The sequence below is a fragment of the Peromyscus californicus genome, unplaced genomic scaffold (assembly GCF_007827085.1).
Source record: "Peromyscus californicus insignis strain IS unplaced genomic scaffold, ASM782708v3 Scaffold_5__1_contigs__length_169319896, whole genome shotgun sequence".
NCBI lineage: Eukaryota > Metazoa > Chordata > Mammalia > Rodentia > Cricetidae > Peromyscus > Peromyscus californicus.
This window is the reverse complement of record NW_026294573.1, coordinates 5,547,759-5,575,521: the sequence shown is the minus strand read 5'-3', so window position 1 is coordinate 5,575,521 and position 27,763 is coordinate 5,547,759. Positions and strand designations below refer to the sequence as shown.

The 27,763-nt window shown below is 45.6% G+C and overlaps 2 protein-coding genes across 4 annotated transcripts in view; one reads left to right on the top strand and one right to left on the bottom strand.

The window, feature by feature from the left end:
* The first annotated feature begins 842 nt into the window (after positions 1–842).
* Uts2 (urotensin 2) lies at positions 843–7,050 on the top strand. Its single transcript, XM_052718170.1, has 4 exons — positions 843–945; positions 3,056–3,166; positions 4,564–4,607; positions 6,799–7,050. Exons 1-4 carry the CDS (start codon positions 843–845, stop codon positions 6,910–6,912), a joined length of 372 nt encoding a protein of 123 aa, XP_052574130.1. The 3' UTR covers positions 6,913–7,050.
* Positions 7,051–9,347: 2,297 nt separating this feature from the next.
* Per3 (period circadian regulator 3) overlaps positions 9,348–27,763 on the bottom strand; it is a 54,040-nt gene continuing 35,624 nt past the window's right edge. Inside the window, exons 15-21 of one of the 3 annotated variants that reach the window (XM_052717395.1) lie at positions 25,879–26,052; positions 19,790–20,017; positions 18,414–19,102; positions 15,922–16,024; positions 14,749–14,929; positions 13,894–14,044; positions 9,348–11,629 (exon numbers count right to left, since the gene is read on the bottom strand). In XM_052717395.1, coding sequence (XP_052573355.1) covers positions 11,546–11,629; positions 13,894–14,044; positions 14,749–14,929; positions 15,922–16,024; positions 18,414–19,102; positions 19,790–20,017; positions 25,879–26,052 — 1,610 coding nt within the window. In that variant the 3' untranslated portion in view covers positions 9,348–11,545. Of the gene's footprint in view, positions 11,630–13,893; positions 14,045–14,748; positions 14,930–15,921; positions 16,025–18,413; positions 19,103–19,789; positions 20,021–25,878; positions 26,053–27,763 lie in introns of those variants that run through there. The other 2 variants (XM_052717393.1, XM_052717394.1) reach the window with 2 other exon arrangements.

Genomic DNA, 27,763 nt, shown 5'->3' with positions numbered 1-27,763 from the left:
ATGTTGGGCCATGGTTGTCACACAGATACACAGATACACAGACACAGACACAGACACAGACACACACACACATATAAACGTATGCACGCATATGCACACACTCACACGTACTCGAAAAGGTCTGAGCACAGAACTCAGGTGATGTGAATTAGCTGCTAACAGCAGCACTTTGCTGGGCTGCAGTGAGTCTCAGGAAGCCACTGCCCAGGCGTGGTCCTGGTGGGGCAACGTGGAGACCACTCCAGTCTTCCGTGATGGGTGTCATCCCGCTCTGAGGAAATTTTGCTCTGAAGACTTGAGTGCTTGTGATTTTACAGGAAACCATGTGCATACACTGGACTTGGGTTTTGAGCAATGCTTGCTCCGTGTCTTTACTATTTCAAACTGGTTTAATACAACATGACAACTCATCTAGTCACAACTCAAAGATTTTCTAAAAAGCTGACATATTTCACGTCATACCCCGCATCACTTCTTCTACAACTCATCAATCTTTGTCCTTCTGCCTTGACCACATCATGTCTAACCCTGTCTTTCATTTGTGATGTATGGCCGAGTTCTTTATTTTGCCAGATTTATAAACTCTGCAGTGCTTTGCAGAATACTCACTTTGTACACCAGTCCACAAGCCAGTAGATTTATTGTCTATGAATTGTTACTTTGAAAAATTACATCAATGCAAAGTGATTACCTTTTAGCCTCCCTAGCCAATAAATTCATTTTATTTTTTTGGAGGGGACATCTGAGGTCACAGGATGATAGATAAAACGGGCAATCCCTCAATGAGGAGAGAGTCGGAAGTTCTCCAGAGCAGAAGACCAGCAGGATTTCTCTCCATCATCATGGATAGGCTGGCCTTCTGCTGCCTGCTCTTCCTTGGACTCCTGAACCCACTCCTGTCCCTTCCCGTCACTGACACTGGTGCAAAGACTCTTCGGCTTCCAGGTGAGGTGACTTTTTATCAGTTCTAGGTGCCACTCAGGAGTAGGAAAGAGATTCTGGCTAAAGGGGGTCTTCTGTAGGTGTAACCAAGCTTTGAGGAGAGGATCAGGGGACCCTTCCTGTGTGTCTTCTCTAAACACAGACAAGTAGCATTGCTTATTTCATGTCACAAATGTAGCTCAAGCTTTCATAGTGGTCAGTTTTGTTTATAGAAATTGGACTGAGTTTAGAACATTACCTTCAGTTTTGAGTGGACTGGTTGAGTGTAGGGGTGATTTCTCCAGCTGTAGACTAGTCAGGTACTTATTAGAACATTACCTTCCGTTTTGAGTGGACTGGTTGAGTGTAGGGGTGGTTTCTTCAGCTCCAGACTAGTCGGGTACTTACTTTGCCATGTGAGTTAGAAAGCAGTCATCTGTGTTGTATGAAACAAAAGGCTTGATTAAACACAGTGGCAGCTGAAGCTGGGTGCCTCATAGACACCAAGTATGTTTATGTTTTCCTTTTGTCTTAATGCTCAAGTTCAAATTAAATAAAAAAAAAAACTTGAAATTTTACCACAACCCCTTAATTTGGCATTTAGGTTGTGTGTTAGATTCCATAAAAATGTAACTGGATTTAATATTTAGCTTGGCTACTTAAAACAAAATTTCCTTTATGTTTATCCTGTGTGCATGCACACAGTGTGGTGGTCAGAGGAAGACTTGAAGGGGCTGGTTCTCTAGCACGTGGGCAGACTTGGTGGCAAGGGCCGTCCCTGTGGAGCCAGCTTCCCGGCCCGTTTCTGGGTGCTTTCAGACATTTTCTCCGGCAGGCTGTCCTCCACGCCGCTGCTGTTACACTCTCTAGTCTGCGCCTCTCCTGCCAGCATGCCCCTCATTTCTGAGCATCACTCACATTCTGCCAATCAGCTGCTGGCGTCACTGGAGTCACACTGGCACTTAGCCTGTTGGTCAAAACCAGGCAGGAACCAATTCTGTTCTTTTAAAAGGGCCAGTACACACTGCAAAAAGAAACCAGGAATGCTCTGGTCCTGATGCCACTTCAAACATCTACAATAGAAGCTGAAATGAGGATGGCCTCTTACTCAGACCCCACACAGGGAAGTTCCTCAGGTTGGCTCCTCACAAATCCCTTCAGCACAGCCATTTGAGCATTATCAAAGGGGAAGGTTTTCATTAGTATTCCCAAGGAATACTGTGAATGCACTCAGATGCCTTTATAATGCTTTGCTTACTGTCTTCCCATTAAGGTTACAGATGAATATTTGTCAGCCTGCAGCATCCAGGGTCATGTGTGGCTTTCCAGCCTGACTCCCAGAGCATCTCAACAGGCTGGTGCCTAGCCAAGACACATGTCCCACCGTCAGCCTCCACTGCTCACACACATTTTGCATGCACTTAGCATACACACCCAGTACATTTACCACACACCCTGCATGCACTCAGTGTATACACCCGTTGCATGCAGAACACAACTCATACCTGCTATCACTCTTTACACACATTTGCTACACATGCTGCATGTACTTACACCTCACACCACACACTTACCATACATGGCTTGCACATAGCACACACCCCAAGTATGCTTATCATGCATACCTTACATGCATGCACCACATTTCCCTCACTTACCATACGCACCCCATACACCTTGGGTGTCAGTCACATTTCACACAGAAGTCACAATGCGGCATTTGAAGCCTCAGATGAATCCCCACTGTGAGGTACAGTAGGGGTGCCACCATGCTTTCTTCAGTCTCCCACTCCCACACCTCAAAAGGAAGGGCCAACAGGTAGCAATGGATAAGGGGAGACAAATCAGACTTTCTGAGCCAAACTGGCATTTGGGGTCTCGTGGCACTGCCTCCCTCTCCTGCCCAAGGCAGGTGGCCGCAATAGCAGGAGGGGTGGTCCATGGGTTCCTCACTTTTAGACTCCCGCTGGTTGTGGAGCACCTTTATTTCTGCTAAATGCCACTGTGACAGATCACCAAGTCCTCATTTGGAGTTCCAGAATTCACCTCCCTGTCCTGGTACTCACCAAAGACAGGGACCAGAGGCGGCCAGGTGAAGGCCAGGGTGGGCTACTTGTCTGTCTCTACCCCACAGTGCTTGGAGAAGATGCTCACCTGGCTCTGGAGGAGCTGGAAAGGATGGCCCTCCTGCAGACACTGCGACAGGCAATGGGCACAGAGGCAGGCGAAGGCCTCGGGGAAGCAGGTGAAGGCCTCGGGGAAGCAGGTGAAGGTATTCTCGGGCTTATGGGTGGCTTCCATAGCTACTAAAGTTGCCTTCTATGCTAGCTATCAGAGAAAGCTCTAGAAGCTGAACTATATGAAACAACATCTCCCAAGACCCTCTTAGCCTACACCACCCTCTGTCCACCCCTCCGGCTTCAGCAAGTGCTGCAAGGCCAGGCTCCCCAGGACAGACGGAACTCTTTTTATATGGACTGTTTAAGGCAGGCAATGCTGGCTACCCAGCGCCACTGAGGCCAAACGTAAATCTTTGTGTCCCACTTACTAGCATCTTTACAATGTATTTAATCTCTCTGTGTCTCAGTTTCTTAATCAGTACACAGGAATGGTAAGGACAGTCTATGCCAGGCATCATGCAATCTCAGCACTTAGAGGCTGAGGCAGGATTGTAAGTCTGAGGCAAGTCTAGGCTACATATTCTCTCTCTCTCTGTCTCTCTCTGTCTTTCTCTCTCTCCCAAACCAACAACAGCAAAAAACAAACAAACAAACAAACAAACAAAAAACAACAAAAACAAAAACAACAAAACAAAAAGCAAGTAGAATGCTTAGCAGGTCAGATGAGTAGCACCGGACATGGTGACTCCCACTTGTAAGCCTGTAAGTCTGAGGACAGCCTGAGACCCCATCTCAACAAACAACAAACTGATGGAGAAGATTACAGATTTGACTATTTTCTCCACACACTGATACAGTGCTCAGAACATCTGGGTACAGGATGGAGAGCCTTTCAGAAGACATTGCTGACAGTCCACCTGTATTTTTGACAAACTATGAATGGTTAATGAGAAAAATTAGAAGTGGTGAGGCGAGAATCTCCGTCTGCACTCAGGCACACACTGCCTCAGCGTGGAAGGGACTGGAAACTAGACATCATGTAGGGATGTTCTGTTTTTTCCTTCTTTGCATGTGTGGTGTGCATGTGTGTGGGCCCATGGGAGCGTGTGGGGGGCAAAGTTGACAGCAGGTGTTTTCCCCAGCTCTCCTCACTTTATTTACTGAGTTAGGTCTCTACCTGAGCCGACCACCTTAATCCAGCTCTTTTAGAAGCCAGTTTGTTCCAGGGATCCTTCTCTACCTTCTGAGTGGGTGTTGAAGGATCAAGGCAGCCTCCATGCTCACCCTGCTTTTATATGGTTCTGGGGATCTGGGTCCTGTGCAGCTATGAGCTGTCTGTCCAGCCTTGGAACCTTAGATTCTGTCTGTTTTAAAATCAGCATAACTGCTAGGTGTGGAGGCAAATGCCACAGGTGGATCTCTGTGAGGCCAGCTTAGTCTACACAGTCTATACAGGCCTGCTTTTACAAAAGAAAAACAAGAACCAGTAGGTCTGATGACATGGTGTCAAACTGTTTTCCAGATCCCAGTGATGATACTCCCACCCCAAGGGGAAGCTTGAGAAAGGTAAGGACTCTAGGTTCTGAGGGAGAAAAGCTGAACGTCTCATATTCAATTTTACAGAACCCTTAATTCATGACCTAAGAGTGTTCTTGGTGGAAATCACATCTTAAAGTGATTGGCCAGTCTTCTTCCAAACATAATTTTTCTAAACTGATTCATAGAATATGGATATATAACTGTAACAAGAACTTAACAAGAAAGCTGGGCGGTGGTGGCGCACACCTTTAATCCCAGCACTCGGGAGGCAGAGGCAGGTGGATCTCTGTGAGTTCGAGGCCAGCCTGGTCTACAGAGTGAGTTCCAGGAAAGGCTCCAAAGCTACACAGAGAAACCCTGTCTCAAAAACCAAAAAAAAAAAAAAAAAAAAAAAAAAAAAGAACTTAACAAGCACCTGTTCTGGGTAAATTACAGAGACCTGTAAGAGAAAAGAGTGGCAGGGCCTTTGCCGTCCACTGCCCTGCCACGTGGCCCCTGCCCTGCCACGTGGCCCTAGGAGCACCACCATCACTAGGAAGCTGGTGAGAAATGCAGCGTCTCCACACCACCAGGGCCTACTAGTCAAACCTGCAGTTCAACAGATCTGCAGGGACCGATACATTAGTCAGCGTGGGGCACCACAGGAAGGGAATGGAAGGATGATGTGCCCCCTCCCCAGGATGAAGAGTGGTACAAAGGCTGGGGCATGGAGTGAGTGACAGGACACACACAAAGGTGTGAAGTTAGTGAGGACCACTGTATGCTTTCTGAGGGGTCTCCCTTGGCCTTGCCTTCTGCCGTGACAGTCAGTGTTCATGACTATGTAAGGGTCTCCCAAGAAATCATGAGATCAACATTCATGGACCCGGACCAGAGACACCTCTGTTCTTGTAACAGCCACCAGCATTCTGGCAGCAACCACCCTGACGTGAGATCCCAGAGACAGTGAGCACCACCTAAAGCCCTCAGGGACTAGGAGGGCTTCTGTGTGCAGCTATGGAAAAGTCATCACTCAGATGTTTACATACTTCTACACAGAAGGCAATCTAGTTAGGGTTACTATTGCTGTGATGAAACACCGTGATCAAAGCAACTTGGGGAGAAAAAGGTTTATTTGGCTTACACTTCCACAGCACTGTTCATCACTGAAGGAAGTCAGGATGATATTGTGTTCCCCAATATATTGTACACCCTAATAAACTTATCTGGGGTTGGAGAACAGAACAGCCACTAGACATAGAGGCCAGAAAATGGTGGCACTCACACCTTTAATCCTAGTATTCCAAAGGCAGAGATCCGGCTGGATCTCTGTGAGTTCAAAGCCACACTGGAAACAGCCAGGCATGGTGACACACGCCTTTAATCCCAGGAAGTGATGACAGGAAGCAGAAAGGTATATAAGGTGTGAGGACTAGGAACTAGAGTCTGTTAAGCTTTTAGGTTTTTAGCAGCAGTTCAGCTGAGAACCATTTGGATAAGGACACAGAGGCTTCCAGTTTGAGGAAACGAGATCAGCTGAGGAGTTGGCGAGGTGAGGTGCCTGTGGCTTGTTCTGTTTCTCTGATCTTTCAGCGTTCACCCCAATACCTGGCTCCAGGTTTGTTTTCATTAGTAAGATCTTTTAAGATTAGTGCTACATCAGGACATGAACCTGGAGGCAGAGACCATGGAGGGGTGCTGCTTACTAGCTTGCTCCTCATGGTTTGCTCAGCCTGCTTTCTTATGGAACCAAGGACCAGCAGCCCAGGGATGGCACCACCCACCATGGGTTGGGCCCTCCTCCATCAATCATTAATTAAGAAAATGCCGCATAGGCTTCCCTACAGCTAGATCTTATGAAGGCATTTTCTCAATTAAGGAGCCTAACGGATGACTCTAGCTTGTGTCAAGTTGACATAAAACTATCCAGTACAAGGATTATCCCTAAGGCCTAAAACCATGTATGTAGGGTGTTCCCACTTTATTCTAGAATAAAAAGAAAACTGTGGTTCAACCTTTAAAACAAGCCAATTTTAACAGAAAAGATCTATTACACAGAAGGCTAAGTGTCCAGAGCCTATCACCGACAGAAGCCCCACACAGAATGCTCACGGAGTGGACAGGGGAACTCAAGGAACCACAGGGTTAAGCAGACTGGATGAGAGCTGGAGAGAGCTCCGAGGAGCCCCAGTGAGGATTCTGAATTCAGGGTCACTTATCTTTGGACCTCTGGTTTCAGGCTTTCTCTGGACAAGACTCTAACACTGTGCTGAGTCGTCTTTTGGCAAGAACCAGGAAACAACATAAGCAACAGAGGCCTGTCTCAGAATGCTTCTGGAAATACTGCATTTGAAGGGTTCTGAGCATCAACTCGTCTCCTCAGAACCACCTCTTTAGAAAACTAAAAAGGAAGATGCCTGAAGAAAAATCAGGCGAACTACACCCCATTCTTCATTATTATGAGAAATAAATCCTCTATGTTTCGCAAGTATCACACGTGGTCACGTTTACTTATATGTACATCCTGAAAATCTGTAACTTGTCTCCCCGCTCCCATTTAGCATTTCCTGGAAATGTACAAGTTGGGGTGGAAGAGTAGGTCAGTGGCAGGGGTTGCCTAACTATGTGAGCTCTCTGCTCCATCTTGGGCAATGCAAAAATGTCTAAGTAAAGCAGTAAGTGAACAGAAGCACACAGCACAGAGTAAGAAGGAAAAGGCACAAAGAAAGATTTATCCCAAAGTCTCTCAAGTCACAAATGATTTAAGAATAAATTTCTTTGTTATAACATCTCAACCCTTAAAAATGAATATATTGTGGGGACCCACAGAAGTTTCCTAGTGAGAACTCACTCAGGGTCCAAGAATCTGAGCTTGTTTTACCCAGCAGGGCTGCATAAGGGGATGATTTAACCACGGGAGTGGTTACCAGGTGCTTGGAAGGGTCTGCACTTGGCTGTGCAATGCGCTTTGATCTTGAAAGGGGGAGGTCTTTTGCCCCGCCCCTTGGCATGTTATAAAAATCCCTTTTGAAGAGCCAGAAGGGGCCATTGGATTTTGATCCAGGTCCTCCTGAAGCTGTCCTGTGTTTCTGTCTTTCTCCTCTTCACTGTCTTTCTATCTACAAGTTCCATATCCCTCTCTCCTCCTCATAGAAACCCTTTTAAAAGGTGGGAGCTGGCCTCCCACAATGTATGTTGCTTTTTTTTCTATTTGGGGGGAGGGACAGGGTCTCATGTGTCCCTGAACTCAGTATGTAGCCAACCTTGAACTCCTGGTTCTCCTGCCCCCACATCCTGAATGCTAGGCAGGCAAGCGGATGTCATCACATCCAGAGTCTGCAGTGCTGAGGATGCGATCTGGTGCTTGGTGCTCATGAGGCAAGCATTCTCATTGCTCCTTCCCAGGAAGGCAGTACCTTAGCTTGAAAAGCTCAAATGCCAAGGCACCTGGCAGGAAGGGCTGGGGATGGTCTGAACTGTTTCTTGTGGGGAGTCCATGTGCTGATTCTTGCTCTTAGGTGCTGCAGTACTGAGCACCTAAAAACTTCCCTGCTCTCAACCTCTGTGAGTTAAGGTCAGGGCCGACTCACACTAAGTAATGAAAACTCACTTCCCTCCAGCTACTAAAGGCAAAACACCTGTGTTCTTAGAGCCTGTGCAGGGATTTGGGCTGTGCAATGGAATCAGTAGGTTGTTAATCTTTAAGACCCACGTGTGTACACTAGCATTCCATGTACAATTGTGGCAGTCTGCGGATGACCAGACACCTTGTCTGAGTGCCACAGGCCCTGTAACTGACCACAGAACCACAGGCTGGGAACCCTAAGGTTCCTGAAGAAGCAAGCTTCCCTACATGAGACCAGCCATTCCCCTGAAACATGCAGTTGAGCACCAACCATGAGACATACGTGACTCGTACTCACCTCTGTCAGCAAACATCACCAATGCCTTCAAACACAGCTCTGACAAAGCTTTCTTAATCTAGCTCAGAAGAGAAGCAGGTATGTAAACTCAAGCATTCGAACATCAAGTCTGCCTGTGAGAATTATGGTTCTTCAGTTGGAAGAATCAAACTAGCTCTAGCTCCCTATTGGCAACGCGAATGCCTAACTGTTTTCTCGTGAACTAGTATCGTCTACAAACCATGACCAGGTGTAGCGACTCGGGGTGATTATCATGACGGATCCCTGAGCTCATCACACCAGCTATGTGTCCTGCGCGGCCTCAGCAGCCTACCCTGCACAGTGAGAGTAACAGCCACCATGGGCTCTCAAGATGGGGAGATGAGATGATTTCTACAGAGCACTTACACTGGCTGGCCGGAGCAGACACTGTAAATACTATGTCTGCCTTCTGTTGTCATCAGAGGAAGGAACACATGACTGGAAAGGCATGAGACTTAAGGCCTTGCTGGCTCCGGCTCCATATTTTGATGTCTAGATTTTGCTGCTTTAAGTAACAATCAGACTGTAAAATACAAGCTCATCCTACAGAAGCTTCAGGAATTATTTGGATAATTTTACTAAACTGGCATAAATTAATAGCATTATTCACGTGTATACACATACAAACATCTAGGACCCAGGGAATTCTTCTCAGGGCTCAAATGAGGACTAACCCACTGGAAAATGCCTTTCTTCCAGAGCACTGAGTGGAGACACGTGGCAAAACCTGTTGTGAGAGGTGATGCTGAGCTCACACCAAGAACCTCAGGGGGTCACAGGAAGCAGCTCTGGCTGACATCACACATGCTCAAGGCTTGCTTACACAATGAAGAGCATTCTCCGCTTTTACGCATACATTGTTTATTGTTTTTACTCAAAAAAGTTATCAATGAAAAGATTAATAACCATTAAGTACAAGCAAATTCACAATTAATTACAAACAAATTGCAATTTGATTAAAATTTACCACCTTATGAATTATAATGATATTTCATTTAATTCATTCACACATCTTGTTTCCTTAAATTGTGACCTGTGACCCAAGAAAATAAAGCTTTGGGGAAAGAGTTATGTAAACATTGAAGTCTACAATACATACTTTTGCTACCAATTCTCTAGTCATGAATACAAAAGTTGGTAAGCTTGAACAACCGTTTCCACTGGGTCTGGCCCCCATGGGGGGCAGCAATCTCTGCTGGACCTGCCTGAGCAGCAGGGCTGCTGAGTGCACTAATGGCCTCCCCAGCAGAGGGAGACTCGCTCGGGGGCTTACAGCCTGACTTCCAGCACCAGTTTCAAATCAAGCCTGGTAATACACATCCCGTAAGATGTGACTAAGGCAGAGAAATAAGGGAACAAGTACCCAGAACCAACAGGAAAGGGCCCATCTCACCAGAGCACATCAGGTCTGATGGATGTGTCCATGCAGAATGATCCTGGTGGCTCCAAACACCATAACCCTTCACTGGAGAAGGCCAGCCTGACCCACGCAGGCCTCTGACATCATATAACTACCAGGATGGAGCAGACTATGAGAAGTCTCTATCCACACAGCAGGAACATTTATGTGGAAGTGCATAATACCAGAAAACGCTAAGCATCTCACAGGCAGCACTTGAGACTGTTCCTGACACCTTCCAATCAGCCTGCCGTCCAGAAAAACCATTCTTTTAGAGCAGTCTAAGCCACAGAGCTGGAGCACGGGGCCAGCAGTCGTCACGACCTTCTCCTAACCAGAATGACAGTACATTTATCAACAGCTATGACCGGTCAGAGAAAAGTGCTTTCCTAAAACCAAACAAAGCAACAGGAAAAACACTCTGTTAGCCCGCTGTAAGTAACATGCATGAGGCCACTGCAGACTTCCTTCCCTGCTGTGCCTTCCCGGGCTCTGCATGCTGTGGATCCCACAGTCATCTCAAGTTGAGTCTCAGGCGTCTCTAGTCCAGAGCACCGGATAGGGAGTGGACAAACGGACAGACAGAACTTCAGTCCCAGAAGGCTGGGGTCACTGAGATCCCTGAAGGGCAGTTTCTCACTCCGCAGGCCCCAAACACTTACCCTGTTCCAGGGCAAACAAAAGGCAGTGCCAATTCGGCCTCTTGTCTGCATGGAGACCTCTTTGTGTAGATTCGGCAAAGAGAAAAAGTTAACTGTCAGGCTGAGCATTTAAGCACATACATCTCCAGAGTAACAATAACATAATTTAAAAAACTTTTCACATTTATTTTATAACAACAACAAAAAAACCTTTAAAAAAATACTAATGGCTGAGTAAGCGGCTCTTTTAGCATGCAAGGCTTAACTTGAATTCTCCAGAGTAAGCCCTGTTCAAGCAGACAGATCTTATGGAAGGAGTTTCTGTGAGAGGCTGACATGAACAGGAAGTGCGTGGACAAGAACGGGGCCAAACAACCAATCCATGATTCCCACATTTACTAGAGAAGGATGCACTCTAATATTTTGTGAGAAAGGTGGAATGTCTTATCATAATCAGGAAGGGAAGCACCATGCTGTACAAAGCCTAGATCAATGTGTTAAATCCATGGAAAACATCATGTGAACTACACAACCTGTGGACAGAATTCAAGTATTCTAACGGGAAACTGACTTCGCAACAACTACAGAACAAAGGGAGCTAAGGCTGGGGACTCACTCTACCTGTAACCTACTCAGAGGGACTTCTGGAATCAAGTTGTATTGGACACATACCTCTTCAGAGGCAGTCTGCTGTCTTCAGAAGACAGCTAAGCTAGAGAAGGCTTCCCATTGGCGGTTTTACTATCAGGAACAAGAGCCTATGCAAATGCCTGCTTTGGGAAAACATCATCCATTAAAGACCGAGGAGGGAGGGCTGGGGATCCAGGTCAGCTGTAGAGAGCGTCAGACTAGAGTGCGCAAGGCCCTGGGCTTGATCCCAGTGCTACCCAACATGAAACATCTTAATGTTGATGACTGTCGTTTAAGAGTTTAGTGAAGTCACACAGACATCTCCGTGCCCCACATGACCTGGAAAAGTGTGACAGACATCTTCACAGGTGCTCAACTGGTGTCTTCAGCTGGGTGCTGTTCATGGGCCCCTGCAGTGCCACCAACTGAACCTCTGTCTTCACCGGCGACACAACTCTCCAAAAGAGAACAAAGGCAAGTGTGTTAAGTGATGTTAATGTCATCTAAAGAAGACACACTGGTTGGCTTTGTCGGCCTGACACAGACCTAGACAATTCTGGGAAGAGGAATCTCAACTGAGAAAAGGCCTCCATCAAACTGGCCTGTAGGCAAGTCTGTGGGGGCACTTTCTTGATTACTGATTGATGGGGCAGGGCCCAGCTCACTGTGGGCGGTGCCACCCCTGGCTGGTAGTCCTGGGTGCTGTAAGAAAGCAGACTGAGCAAGCCGTGGGGAAGCTACCCAGTAAGCAGTGTTCCTCCATGGCTTCTGCATCAGCTCCTGCCTTGAGTTCCTGCCCTGACTTCCCTGTAGACTGTACCATCTGTGAGTGAATAAGTCCTTTCTTCCCTGAGTTGTTTGGTTATGGTGCTTCTATCACAATAGAAACCTAACTAAAACAGAGGGCAGAGAAAAGAGTTACAGGAAGAAGAGGACACCTACAAAGAAACCAACAACAAGTTCTGTACCCCAAAAAGACAAAACAGATAAACAACAAGAACAACATCAAAACCTCCCTGGAGGGATTCAAAGGGAAATCTGGGGAAAGTGAGAATGAGATCTTGAAGATAACGGACAGTCATGAGGAAGGAAAAGCAGAGGGCATGAGCAGCATTTAAAGCTTCTGTGGTCCGGGAGGACCACACAGCCGCAGAGGAAGCAGAGGGAGAGAAAGGAAGGAAGAGGGCGTACTAGAAAACACGAAGCTGAAAATCTTCCGGATTCAGTAAAGACATGATACAGCATCTAAGAATCTCAGTGGCCTCCAAGGGGGATCAGCTCAGAGGCACACACCCAGACACATTATAACCAAACAGTCAAACCAAGCAGGAGAGGATGCACCACACACATGGGATTCTTAGCAAGATGGTCAGCAGATGCCTCAGCAGAAACCCTGGAGGCCCGAAGGCAGCAGCTGATACAGCCAAACAAGGCTGGGGAAGGGGGCGTGATCTCACCGTATCTGCAGAAGAAGAAATGCTGAAGGGGTGGGGCGGGTGCTGGAGAGATGGCTCGGTGGTTAAGAGCACTGGCTGCTGCTGCACAGGAGCTGGTTAGATCCCAGCACACACAGGTCAGCTCACAACCACCCCTAACCTCCGTTCTAGAGGATCTGGTACCCTCTTCCTCCCTCTGAGGGTACCAGGAATGAATGTCAGTGCACAGACATATGCAGGCGAACATCCACACACACAAAATACTTGAAAAAAAAGAAAGGATCTGACAAAGGAAAGTCTGCAGATGTGCAGGCGAACATCCACACACACAAAATAAAACACTTGAAAAAAAAGAAAGGATCTGACAAAGGAAAGTCTGCAGACTGATTCAGAAGGATGGTAGTTCAAAGCCATATGGTACCGCAACCCCGGCTTGCTAGTCCGTTACATAGTAAGAGATTAATGCTTAAGATTGACCGGAGTTTGGGTTTCTGGGCTCTTGGTGCACCAACAATGGAAAGGAAACGGTTATGGAGCTCTAGAGGAGCAGAGCTCCTGCAGGGGGGATAACTTCCTTCAGTGTGGGCCTTTCTTATACTCAGAATTTAAACTTCCAAATGGGGATGAGTAGTTGAACCGTTTCTCTGATAGCTCCCCTCAGCTGGTCACACTTCAGGGTAGTGTGACCACCCTAAACATTCCGATGGTGGAAGAGAACTATTTCATCATGGTTGTGGAATGCTGTCTGATAAACATAAAGAGAGAACTGACTACTCACAAGAGTGAACGGTCTCTTTAGGGTGGGGCTGGTTGATACTCCCCACAGAAAAAGGGGGTAGGGAGAGTCATGAGATCCTCACTTTAGGACTCCAGCCTCTGTAATTTCACCTCAGGTGTCCTGACGGGAGTCTACAGTGTGCAGAAGGCACTGACGGGTGGGCATGGAGGAGTCCTCCTGTGGAGCTATGCTATCAAGTTATCATTCATACTGGGATGAGATGGTTTTGGTGATGTGGCCGTTCTGGGGTCACCCATGCTCTGTATGTAAGCTAATCAACTCACTGGTTTCCAAGTCGGCTTTTCCTTCAACTGTACTACGGTGAATAGATGTTTGTTTATGCCTCTCCAAGGAACTTTACTGACAGTGTTAAAAACCTAGTACACATTGCACTAATTCTCTCACACGTACACCCTGTGCTGTTCAAACACAGACACTGGGAAGGTGAAGAGCACCTGTCGTCACCTGGCACACAACAGTCGCTGTATGAGCGACTACGTGCTTACTTGGAGGCGCCTTTCTTGAGGGGCGGTGTGGCTATGGACCCAGGACGGCACCCTGGCCAGCTCCTCCTTCTGTGCAGAGGAGAACTGGGGCTGCCGCTGCTCCATGCTGCTGAGCTTCTCCAGGTCTTCTCTCAGCACCTCTTCTCTTCCCCTAAACACAGCAAAGGCCTCTGAGAACAGTCCCCTCTCCCAGTGGGAGGCACTTTTCTGTTGACTTGTGACATAACCGAATCAGCGGCCACACTGACAGTAGACCTCTGCTTCTCGGTGGGAGTCAAAGTGTGACGTTTAAATGAAGCATTTCCTTCAGCCCTCCTCTGCCAGGGGCAGAGGGAATTCCTGGACCACATGCCCCTGGAAGCACAGCTCATGTGCTCGTCTCTGTGGTTTTGGTGAACAGCGTGTTTGTTCTGCAGGGTTCTGCGCATGTGCAGCTGCAGGCTTTCCTTCAAGAACCATCTGTTGCTTGAATTTAAATGAACAATACATTTGTAAACACACTTTTCCTATGACTGTATAAAACACTAAAAATCACTTTATACTGGAAAATCACATTAGGAACAAACAAACAACAGCCAGTGGGATGCTCAGAAAGGGGTATGCTGGCCCGTCTGACGACCAGTGCTGCCTCTGATGCACACACCTCAGCCGTGAGAGTGCTTCCCTCTCACCAGGTCTAACGGCCTGCGTCTGATTCCCGGGACACACATGGTAGATAGAGGTCAGGCTTCCACGTGTGCCATGGCACACTCACACATGGACACAAAACATAAACAGACTGTAACAGAAATTGGTTTGGACGACGGAAACCAACCATCCGAGCACACAGGAGCATTCTCAGAAGCGCTCTCGTACCTCTCGGGCACCTGGTATGTCATGAGAACACTCTCTGGCGTCTGTTCTATCATTCTCCAGATGGATTCTGCAGCCACCCCAGGAAAGGCTTCACTTCTCTGTCTGTCCTGGGACCTCTGTCCATTTTCAGAAATTTCAGAATAGTCGCTGCTACTCAAGTACATACTGCCGTTACTGCTTCCTATCAAAGATCAGCAAAACACCTGTCAGAAGTTTACTTGCCAAAGAGTTCAAACTCTGGCAACCATCTGCCCATCCCAGCAGTGACGGTTTCTAAAGACATTAACCAGACCCTTACCAAATGGCTCATAGCATTACTGACCATAGGCCCAGACCAGAAACAGCCCACAACCATCCACACAATGTAATCCTCTTGAGCAACAGAAAGGAACAGATGACGAATACATATAATAAGGTTGAATCTCAACAGCATTATTCTTTTGACACCAAAAGCCCTCACACTGTCTTACTTGGGATGTGAAGCTACAGAAGCTGGAGTGGCAGGAAGCACCCCATCGGCATGCCAGGACCGAGGACGAGCTTAGTGGTCAACTGTCAGTCTGAATACGAAACACCCCCACAGGCACACATCTGAGCACTTGGTCTCAGGCTTGTGGCACTGTTCTGGGAAGTGGTGCAACCTTTGGGGCAGGGTACATGAGGTGAGTCACTGGGTGTGTGTGCAGGATTCTGAAGGTTGTAACTCAGCCCCACTCCAGGTCTGAACTCTGTGTTTCCTGTCTGCTGTGCCAAGGTCTCGCCTCCATTCCTTCCTCGCCACGATGCACTGGACCCTCTGGACCAAGAGCCTAGACAAATCCTCCCTCCTCTAAGTTGCTTCGTCAGACACTCTGTCACAGCAATGAGCAAAGTAACACAGACATGAGTGGCTACAGAAGAACTTTCTAGAGCAACAGGAACATTCTGAGTGGTGACTGTAACAGTTATACCAGGAATATTAAATACACACACACACACACTCACAGGAATATTCAAGTGGTGATTGTAACAGTTAGAGCAATGCCAATTTTGTCAAATATAAGCACGCCCCCAAGAAAGCCTATAAAAAGGGAAAAAAACCCCAAACTTTCCTCATTCATTGGTGTCCAAGTTAGAAGGCCTTGGACACAGTGATCTGGTAATAATGTGAAAGCTGTTTTTCCTGGTCACTACCTGAGGCAGCTGTAGACAGAGACTCCTGATGTACTGATGCCATGGCCAGTTCCCCGGTGGCATAGTGACTGCTCCTTCTGCCACCGTCACCTGTGTCACAGTGCTGGAAGGGAGGACACAAAGGCACTTTAACCCCGAGAACTGGTTAGCAGCAGATCTCCAACTTTACATATTGAACAGAATGAGACTCTTAAGCCTGACCGAGAATGTGGTTAAAATTTCTTTGGTACTCCTGCATTCCAAACACTGGCTGCATGCCAGGTACCATACAAATGTGGGCTTTTGTTAGTTTCTGTCATCTGGCAAGCATGCTTGGACATTTTATATGTTCTAAGCACAGTGTGTCAAACTCCAGGAGCAAACAAGTCCCAGTCTTCTGAAAAGAAAGATGCAGGGGAAGCAGCACATAAATACTGCATCATCCAATCTCGGCATAAGCTACGAGGCCGCCATCTTCCTACCTTTCTCATAAACAAACACAAGCTGAGTCAAATGCCCCACTGAAGCTGGCCCATCTAACTGGTGACAGAGCTCTGATGTGAAAGTCTTACATTTGTTTGATTAGGTCGGCAAGCTGGCTCAGTGGGTAAAGGTACCCTACGGCCAAGCTCGATGACCTGAGTGTGATCCTAAGACCCACATGGTGTAAGGAGAGAACCAATTCCCCAGAGTTGTCCTTCGACCTCCACATGCACACTGTGGCAATTAGTACCCACCCTAAGCGTCACCAAAATAAATAAATACACTTAAGTTAAAAATATGAATTATGTGTTGTGTACAGGTGTACAAGTGTCTGCAGAGGCCAGACAAGGACTTGGGATCCCTGGGAGCTGGAGTTCCAGGAGCTTGCTAGACAGCTAATGTGTGTTGGGCTCTGCAGGGCCCTCATGATGCACAGCAGGCACTCTTAGCCCCTGAACCATTATCCAGCTGCTGGGCTGCTGTCTTACTTCCTAGCCCCCAAGTTTTAGTCATTCAGGCTATCAAGTGAGTGAAGGGGTTGGGGAGACAGCTCAGAGAGCCCCTGATGTTCTTACAGAGGACCCGGGTTCAGTTCCCAGCACCCACACGGCTGCTCACAACTGTCTGTTAACTCCAGCTCCAGGGGATCCAGCTGCCTCTTCTGGCTTCTAAGGGCATTGCATGCACCTGGTGCATACAACATGCATGCTGACAAAATACTCAACTACATAAAATAAAACACTTTGATTCTACACCTCAATTCAGGAAGGACAGATTCTGAAGATTAGTCTGGTAAATAAATCTGGAAATGTCTTTTTAAGTAGAGTTTGTCAAGTTAAAGGAAATTTACCTAAAAATTTTTCAATTTTGACAATGATATGTGTAAAAATGGCAGGATAAGCTGCCCACTTTCTGATGATGCCAAACAGTGACTCCAACTCATCTGTGTAAACACAGAAAAGCAGGAATTCTGTATCTCTAAAGAGGAGGCATCATATTTTAAGAGCCAGAGGGACAGGATGTCTACTGTGAGACCATGCCTCCTAAAAATGTCAGGGAAGCTATGCCCATAAATTCTCAACAATATGGCTGCCTACACAAGACCTGAACAAGGACACCACCAATGGACATGTCAACATGGAAAGAGGAAAAAACCACGGGGCCCCAACCCTAGACAAAGAACATAAGGAACTAGCTATGCCAAGAATGGGAGAAAACAGTCTTCCCCAGGATTACCCAATACCAACTAGTAAGCCCTGAAATCATATACATAAAAGTAACACTACATAGACTGAGCATACCGAATTTACATATTTAGAATACATATATTTTGTATGTCTATATTTAGGGGTACACACACACACACACATACACACACCCCTATTAACAACAATAAAAAAACAACATGGCCGTAACTTTGAGGAGAGTAAGGGGGATCCATGGGAGAACCTGAAGAAGGAAAAGGAAAGGGGAGAATGATATATTTTAACTAAAAAGTTTAAAAGTATGAATTCTAAATTCATATCCTGCCATATGGCTTATTTCTCTTACTAGACCACAACTCCAGCTATAATTTATAATATAATTTATAAGGAATGAACACATTAAGTTTAATTCCTGGATACCAAATTTTGAAAGGTAGAGGAAACCCAGAATTTGTGAAACCCGTCCCCAAGCATCAAGAACAGAAGACTCCGTTTCTGTTCCACAAGTGGCCAGGGATGCACTCTCCCTTGCACAGAGCACGGCTCAGTCTTAACTGCAGCTGTGAGGCGGGCCACCTACTAGTGACCAGGCGGTCGGTGCTGAGCCTTTTTTTTTTCTTTTTCCAAGACAGGGTTTCTCTGTGTAACAGTCCTGGCTGTCCTGGAACTCACTCTGTAGACCAGGCTGGCCTTGAACTCAGAGATCCGCCTGCCTTTGCTCCCTGAGGGCTGGGATTAAATGCGGGTGTCACTACCGCTGAGCCTCTGACTTGGTAAGAGCACCCAGATTTCCTCACTCACTCAGGTACTAGCAGCAATACTTACACACTCAGCCTCTGGGTCAACACCTCTTCTCACTGGATCTGGAGATTCAGACGGTGCAGGCATTTCTTCCTGGAGTAAATTTAACTGTAATGGCGAACTGCTCCTTGAACTAATGAATGGATGCTCTTCACCATGTGTCTCCCAGGTCTCCTCCGTTCTCCTTTGGCTATGGTCTGAAGAAGCTGGTTTCAGGTTTGGAGCCGTTGCCGGCACTAAGGGTGTCATTTCAGAAGAACCTGTGGCCCCCAGGAGTGGGTTTGGGGAGAACGATGCTGACCACAGAGGAAAGATGGGGGAGTTGTGCAGGAAAATGGTCATGAATGTATCCAAGTAAGCAGAAGGGAGAGCTGAAACAGACTGCTGGCCAGCGGACAGAGGTGGACATTCAGCTGCAGCTCCCCAGCCTGCAGAGGCCCCTACTCCCAGAGAGGCCACATCTTGGAGGGGAAGAGATGAAAGGAGATAAGGGGCCTGGCCGGGAGCTACCAGGGCTGACGGGAAAGCTAGGCTTGCAGCATGAGGAGAGGGGACAACAGAAGGGACCCATGGCTGTACATCTGGAAAGAGTCCTCTGACAGGGGAACAGAAGTTAGCGCTGGGGCTGCTGGGGTCCAAAGGCACTGGCAACTTCCTCCGTTTGTGCTTCTGTCTCTCACTTCCAGCACATCTGGCCTGCTTAGAAGGAGAGCCTGATGAAGCGATAAAGACAGAGGCATATTACAGAAAAGTAACAACCAAGAGAAAGTCATTGCCGGTGACTTTAAATACTTTCTAATGAATTAAATATTAGTCAATAGTAACTGCTCTAAAAAAAGCAAAGAGTTGTTCTAATTCAACAAAAATTCTAGGTAAAAATCTGTGCACTAAAATAAGTCAATTCTAACACCTTATAGGCTTCTTGTAAAAACTGTCCCCAGGCCCAGACTCTAGTAAGGTCCAGGTAAACTGTGGGATAAGTGACTGCCACATCTCAGTCTTTTGGGATCAAACCCCCCCCCCCCATTCTTCACCCTTTTCCCTGGTAGAGCTGGCCCTGCATAGCCACAGGTGCCTTACCTGCAGCTCTGGCCAACCAAGGACTGAAAATATTCAGAAAGAAAAGGCCATGTACAGACTTCCCCATTACCCCTCCAATTATAACAATATACACTGTGTTAAGCCTTAAATAAAAGGTCAGCTAAAGAACATGGAAGGCATGAGTACATCATGCACAAATATTATGCCCTTTGATATGAAGGCCTTGAATGTCTGTGGATTTGGGTGCCTGTGTGTCAGGTAGTCCTTCCTGGAAGCAATCTTCCACTGACACAGAGGACAGTTGTATATGATTTATAACAATCCAAAGAGGAAAGGGATACGTTCTGAAATGTAACTACCTTGAACCCAGGAGTATGCAGCATTGTTTCTGCCTTCTGGCTGAAGATAGCAGCTGTAGGGTGAGGTCAGGATCTTTTCCCGGAAGCTGTCAACGTAGTTCTGTTCTTCCTTCTGCGTGTGTGCAGAGAGGACAGCTGCTGTGAGCCCCACGTGCTTAAATTCTTCTGCAGTCAGGGGAGACGGCTGTGTTCTCAGGGTCCAGGGCTTACACGCTAAGGCAACACCCTCTGCTGAGATCACAGAAAACAGATTTAATAATTAATGGCAATTATTTATTTTTTATTTTGTAACTGCCTTTCAATAAATTTCTACAAACATAATTGTTAGAATATAAAACCATCAGTAGAGTACAAAAATTCTTCTCGTCTTTCTTTATACTTTTCATGTATATGCACTTTATGATTATAATACTATACAGACATTTATTTAGATCTTGCTATTATAAACATTTTCCATGTCCTTACATTTTTAGATTTTTGGTCAAAATTATTAATTTAGAAATAGAGTTTGGAACTTACTAGGCAACCTACCTGTCCTGAATTCGTGATCCTCCTGTGCCAGTCTCCTGAGCAATGGGATTACAAGTGCCATCACATTTAGCCCTTGAATTTTTTTCTACTTGTTTCTTGGAGACAAAGTCTCTCTATGTAGGCTGCCCTGGAACTTTCTATACAGATCAGGTTGTCCTTGAACTCACAGAGAACCACCTGCCTCTGCTTCTCAAGTGCTGGTATTAAAGGTGTGCACCACCATCCCTGGCTCAACTGGTTATTTAAATGGGTAACATACTCACAATTCAAACATCAAGTTCTAAAAATCAATTTTGTAAATCTTCCCTGTCCTTTCCACTGTCTACCCAGTTCTTTTTCCATTCTCCCACAGAAAACCATTCATCTCCTCCACCCTTCTACCTTCTTTACGCACAGATAGACAAGCATGAATACAGAGGCTCATCTGCCCACTGACTTTTCTCCACAAACACTAGTCTACAATTCACCCCACTTCCCACTCTACAGGGAGTTTAACAGTACACGGCCATCTCATACACTTTACATGCAGGAGAGCATCCATCCACTTCATTCACATGTACCCCTGCATGCACCTGTACATGGATTCTGAGCTGTTTATAAGAAGTTACTACTTTCAGGAAGAGATCATGGTGGGTGCTGTGGTGGGTCTTCCAAGACCCTTCCTACCTTCTCAAGGCTACGCAGTACTGTGGTAGCCGGGCTAGTTCTAGGTCCATGCTACTTCCAGGAGCTCTGACCTGTTTTGAATTAACTTATCTGCTATGGCCAGCAGAGTAGCATGGATCAGACTGACTTTCTTGCCTTAAACAATGAACACAATGAAGTAAAAGGTTTCAGGGCCTTGAGCCTCAGAAAGAGTCTAATTAACTCCCTCAGGGGTGGGGTTAGAGCTTCTAGAGAAGCTCAGAGAAGTCTGCATAGAGAGGATGGAGAGACAGATGGACAGACAGTCCCCAGAGCACTCAGGGGAGGGTTGGCCTTGAGTTCTAGGGAATGACAGCTCAAGCTTAAAGAACATGCTTCTTTCATCAGCCAGATCAGAAAACCTCATTCTGGGCCAGCAAGATGGCTCAGTAGGTAGAGGTGTTGTCACCAAGCCTGGGGACTTGAATTTGATCCCAGGAATCCATGCAAAAGGAAAGAACTGACCCCTAACAGTCGTCCTCCGACTTGCACACATACAAATTATTCAGGAGCATACATACATGCACATATACACATTTTAAAAAGAAAAAAGAAAGTCTTGGCTTTCTGTGGTATGGACGATTGGTAGCAGGTGCGATCAGGCCTGGAGTGTGCAGAGCCAGTCCTGGCTTGACAGACTTTTAATGTGAGATCTGAAAGAACCAGTCTGTTTCCAGGAAAATCAACTGGGTCTCAAAATAAAGCTCGAAATGTTCTCAGGAATAGAAAACACTGTGACTCATTTAACATAACTGGCATCCAATAAAAAATCACCAATCACACAGGTGTGGTGGCACATACCTTTAGTCTCAGCACTCAAGATGTGGAGGCAGGAGAATCTCTGTGAGTTCAAGGCCAGCCTGGTCTACAGAGTGAGTTCCAAGACAGCCAGAGCTATACAGAGAAACTGAGTCATGAACTTCATCCCAACCCCAAAAAGATTACTTCTCAATTATCAGCATTTAGAGTTAATTGTCTGTTTTACTGATGCCTATAAATTTTAGTATGCTGTACTCTCAGTATTTATTTCAAAATATTTCAAAGTCCATTTTTGACTTTTTCTTTGATCCATGGACTATTTAGAAATGTGTTATTCATTTTCTAAATTCTTGGGCTTGAAATAGTATTGATTTTTAACATAATTCACCCTAGCCAGAAAGCACATTTTTATGTATCATCAATCCTACCCGAGACTTACATTTCAGCAGAACCTATTTTATATGTCAGCACACTTCTCAAGTGTACCACAGCAAGCTAACAGTGTCTGCTGAAGATTACTCAGGTCAAGATGGCCAGCAGGGTTACTCAGCTCAGCCACTTCTTATGCACATTAAAATAAAGGATTTATTATTTTTAATCACGTACACCTATACATACGTCTTGTGTCTCACACTCCATCTTAACTAGTCCCTGGAACTATAATGGCAATGGCGGGTGGAGAACAATTTGGTGACCTGCCTACCACTCACAGGCAAGTGACTCGGGAAGTTACTTCTTGAGGTCATGCCTTAGTTGTCACACATAAGTACTAAAGGTCACAAGGAATGCCCTGTGATCGAATTTGTCAGACAGGAGGTCACTCCAGGGCAAGGTTGCAAACCCAGGCACTAAGCTTTCCAGAAAGCAAAGAGGCATGAAGATTGAAATGCAGTCAAGTTGGCGAGATAAGTTGTTACTAACACGATTCCTCCCAATAGTCCTGTGAGAGCAGAGTATGTTTCCATTAGCCAGGGACAGTTCTATCAGAACTGAGCTAGGCCTTCGGGACAAGAGCAGCTTCACACTGTCTATCTGGGCATTTGTGGGTGCGGGGAGGGGGATCTTGTTGGGGAGGTGTCTGTTGTTTTGGGGGGTACAGTCCATCACAGTGGGGAGGCAAGGCAGCGTTACTGTGAGGGACTGGGGTATACCCTTCAATCATGAGCCCAAAGTCCCCCATTTCCTTCAGGTTATGGGAGTCAGGAAGTCTGTCACCACAGTGAGAAAAGTGAACAGTACAGCTTCCAAGAATGAAGGACAGAGACCTTCTCGGCAACTGCTCAGCACACGAGCCAATAGGCCACAGAAGGTGAGCAAAGGTGAGCTAGAGACAACCCCAACCAACTTAGAGATGTGTCGCCATTACACCATCAAGTCACTATGAAAAACCAGAAAGTCAAAGGACAGGAGGCAATGGGAAGAGCAGAATAATTTATTGAGTAAGTATGCTGTAAAGGGCATGCTCTGCTTACAGGGTTCCAGCAGGCCCAAGCATGGCAAATTTGACCTTTGACCCTTCTCCCCCTTGCTAAAAACTGTTAGATGACATTCCTAAAGCCAGCCACCAAGGTCTATTCCCTTATTTGGCCACGTCCTCCCCCTAGGCTGACTACCAAAGTCCAGCTATCAGAGTATTGAAGTCCAGCAATCAAAAGCCCCCTTGTGACTACCCTGATTAACATTTCCAATCAAAATCAACCACCTCATCCTAACATGGGGTTTCCCTTTTTACCTTTATAAACTCATTTGCCTATGGGTCATGTCTTTCTCCTCTCTATCCAGAGGCAGTCCTTTGTCCCTCCAGGAAAACACCCCTGTCCCCTCTACCTTGTTCCCTTCCCCTTCTTCCTCATCCTCTACCCCATTGACAGAGATTTGTCCTGACTGTGGGCAAGGCAGGAAAACTCTAGCTACAAATGGCGCCCAATGTGTTGGCAAGAGTTTCCACCTAAAACCTGAGAAAAAAGATACTAAAACGGAGCTAAAAACAGTTCCTAGTTGTCTCTTTCAAGTTAGTGGCAGCCTGCGTGTTTGAGCTACTATCTACTATGGCAGGTTCCTGGTGTGCACGCTGGACCTGCAGTATGGCGGGAATGAGGCCTCTGCAAGTGTCACATTAAGCTGTGTGGTGGATTTAGCCTTTGCTAGTACAAAGCAAAAAGAGGTTTCTGGGCTACACGCTGCTTTGATAGAAGCATAGACCCACTAATTCTGAGAGTTGATGGCTCCCAGAGCTGGCGAAAAAACATACCACCGCCATGTTGGGAAGCTGAAGTGGGCGGAGCCAGCAGCCACAGTGCCGTTTCAGTCTTAGAATGCTGCAGTTTAAAGCAATAGGTTCAAGGTAATATAAAAAATAAGCCACGTAAAGATGGCTATCACACAGAGAATCTGGATTATGTTGTCTTTGATATTCGTAACTGAAGAAAAATATTTGATTGCAAAAGCTATTGAGTTATGCCAAAATGTGTATTTTAAAGGTACCTTGACTTCAAAATTTAGATGTAAGGATATGTTGCTTTGGAAAGGAAACTCTGCTTTTGTTTCTACAGAAAGCCAGAGGCTATGGATTTGTTCCGGATTAAGATACATCAGGTTTGACCAGCCAAGACCACCTGAAAGGTCTCCGATGACACCAAGGCCCAGATGATCCAACATCTAGAACCGTTTCAAGGCAACTGGCTCAGATGATATACCCTCACAGACTACTCCATAATACTAAAATTTTCTTTGTGTCCCCATAAGATACAGCGCCGCCCTCCAGCAGGAAGTAGTAAGAGAAACTACGCCCAAATTCCCAAATATACCAAGCTGGCTTTGGAGATTTGTAAAAGTTAAAGCCTTCCTTTTTTAAAAAAAAAGAAAAGGGGAAGTGCTGTGGGATGGTCTGTATGTCAAATGCTCTGATTGATCAATAAATAAAACACTGATTGGCCAGTGGCCAGGCAGGAAGTATAGGCGGGACTAACAGAGAGCAGAATTGAGAGAACAGGAAGGTGGGAGGAGACACTGCCAGCCGCTGCCAGGACAAGCAGCATGTGAAGATGCCGGTAAGCCATGAGCCATGTGGCAAGGTATAGATTTATGGAAATGGATTATTTAAGATTAAGAACTAGATAGCTAGAAGCCTGCCACGGCCATACAGTCTGTAAGCAATATAAGTCTCTGTGTTTACTTGGTTGGGTCTGAGCAGCTGTGGGACTGGCGGGTGACAGAGATTTGTCCTGACTGTGGGCAAAGCAGGAAAACTCTAGCTACACCCTGTCTTTGTCTTATTCCCTGCCCTTTGTTCCTCTGGGGCAATTAAATCTTTGTGCTGAGAATTTGATGTCTGGGTGCATCCTGTACCAACTCTGAGGGAGCCGACTCCTCCCTTTCACCACTGACTTAGCAAGTTAACACAAAAAATGAGAAGATATGTGTGACTCATCTAGTTGCCAGTATACATTCAACATGTGAAAGACACTTTTTTAAAACATCAGAGAAAGGGGCTAGAGAGTTAGCTCAGAGGTTAAGAGCACTGGATGTTCTTGTAGAGGACCCAGGTTTGGTTCCCAACACCCACATGGTGGCTTACAACCACATCTAACTCCAGTCTCAGGGGATATGGCACCCTCTTCTAGCCTCTGTGGGCACCAGGCGCACACACACACACACACACACACACACACACACACACACACACACGTATGTGTGTGTATACATATACATATACATATATACATATACATACACACACACATATATATACATATATACATATATATATGTATATATATATATATACATAAAGGCAAAACACCCATACACATAAAATAAATTTCTTGGGAAAAAAAATCAGCCACACTATGACCCGATGTGGTCCACAGAGAACTGCATTAATAATGGTGAACACACAGAACCTCAGCACCACTGTCCTCAGCAGCTCTAAGGGTTCCACATACACCAGCAGATCCTATTAACACACAGTGTACTTTAGAAACATATAAACATGGTGACATTTTTTAATTAGGTTTACTGAATAAAAGACAGGGAAAATTGGGTAAGACACAGAAATTATAACTAAGCAGGTGGTATTAATGGTTTCTTTTCTCATCAAAAGGCAAAAGTGGTACCTGAGTGTAGGGGCGGGACATGGCCAGTGGTGCTGCTGCAGCTGTGCTGGCTTATGCCAGACCCCATGCTCAGTGCAGCAGTGGACAGGGTCCACGAGACACCTCCCTCAGCGTCTGTGGATGGTCCAGTTGTTGGAGTTTCCTGTTTAGGTACGTTCAGCATCTGTTCAGTATCTGGTGATATATGAGAAACTAACGGTGAAAAATCCTAAATGGAAGCTTGTAGAAGTCACTAACTGACAAATTAAAGCCATTAGCCACACAGAGATAAGGTGACACCAGGATTCTGTGATCCACCATATAAACAAACTGAAAGGAAAAAAACTACATGATTATCTCATTAGATGCTTCAAAAGCCTTTCACAAAATCCAACATGATAAAAGTATTGGAGAGATAAGGGATACAAGGGACATACCTAAACATAATAAAAGCAGTATACAGCAAGCCAACTGCCAACATCAAATTAAATGGAGAGAAACTCAAAGCAATTTCACTTAAATCAAGAACAAGACAAGGCTGTCCACACTCTCCACACCTATTTAATACAGTACTTGAAGTCTTTGCTATCACAATAAGACAACTGAAGGAGATTAAAGGAACAAAAATTAGAAAGGAAGAAGTCAAAGTATCATTATTTGCAGATGACATGATAGCATACATAAGTGACCCCAAAAATTCTACCAGGGAACTCCTATAGTTAATGAACACCTTTAGTCAGGTGGCTGGATACAAGATTAACCCCCCAAAAATCAGTAAACGATAAATGGGCTGAGGAAGAAATCAGGAACAACATCCTTCACAATTGTCTCAAATAATGTAAAATATCTTAGGGTAACTCTAATCAAACAAGTGAAAGACCTGTATGATAAAAACTTCAAGTCTTTGAAGAAAAAGATTAAAGAAGATATCAGAAGACAGAACGACCTCCCATGCTCATGGATCTGCAGGATTAACACAGTAAAAATGGCCATCCTACCAAAAGCAATCTACAGATCTACAGAGTCAATGCATTCCCCATTAAAATCCTAACATAATTCTTCACAGACCTTGAAAGAACAATACTCAACTTCATATGGAAAAAACAAAAAAACCCAGTACAGCTAAAACAATCCTGTACAATAAAGGAACTTCTGGAGGAATTACCATCTTTGACTTCAAGCTCTACTACAGAGCTATAGTAATAAAAACAGCATGGTATTGACATAAAAACAGACAAGTGGACCAATGGAATTGAACTGAAGACCCAGATGTAAATCCACACACCTATGGATTCAACAAATGGTGCTGGTATAACTGGATGTCGGCACGTAGAAGAATGCAAATAGAACCATATCTATCACCCTGAACAAAACTCAAGTCCAAGTGGATAAAAGACCTCAACATAAATCCAGGTACACTGAATGTGATAGAAGACAAAGTGGAGAATAACCTCGAATGCACTGACACAGGAGACATCTGAACAGGACACCAATAGCACAGGCATTAAGACCAACAATTAATAAATTGGGACCTCATGAAACTGAAAAGCTTCTGTAAGGCAAAGAACACCATCAATAGGACAAAACAGTAGCCCACTGTTTTGTGGGAAAAGTGGGAAAAGACCTTTACCAACCCCACATCTGACAGAGGGCTGATTTCCTATATATATATATAGGAAACTAGATATTTAAAAACTAAATAATCCAATTAAAAAACGGGGTACAGATCTAAACATAGAATTCTGGACAGAAGAATCTCAAATGACTGAGAATCACTTAAAGAAGTGTTCAACATCCTTAGCTATCAGGGAAATGCAAATCCAAATGACTCTGAGATTCCATCTTACAGCTGTCAGAATGGCTAAGATCAAAAACACAAGTGACAGCTCATGCTGGAGAGGATGTG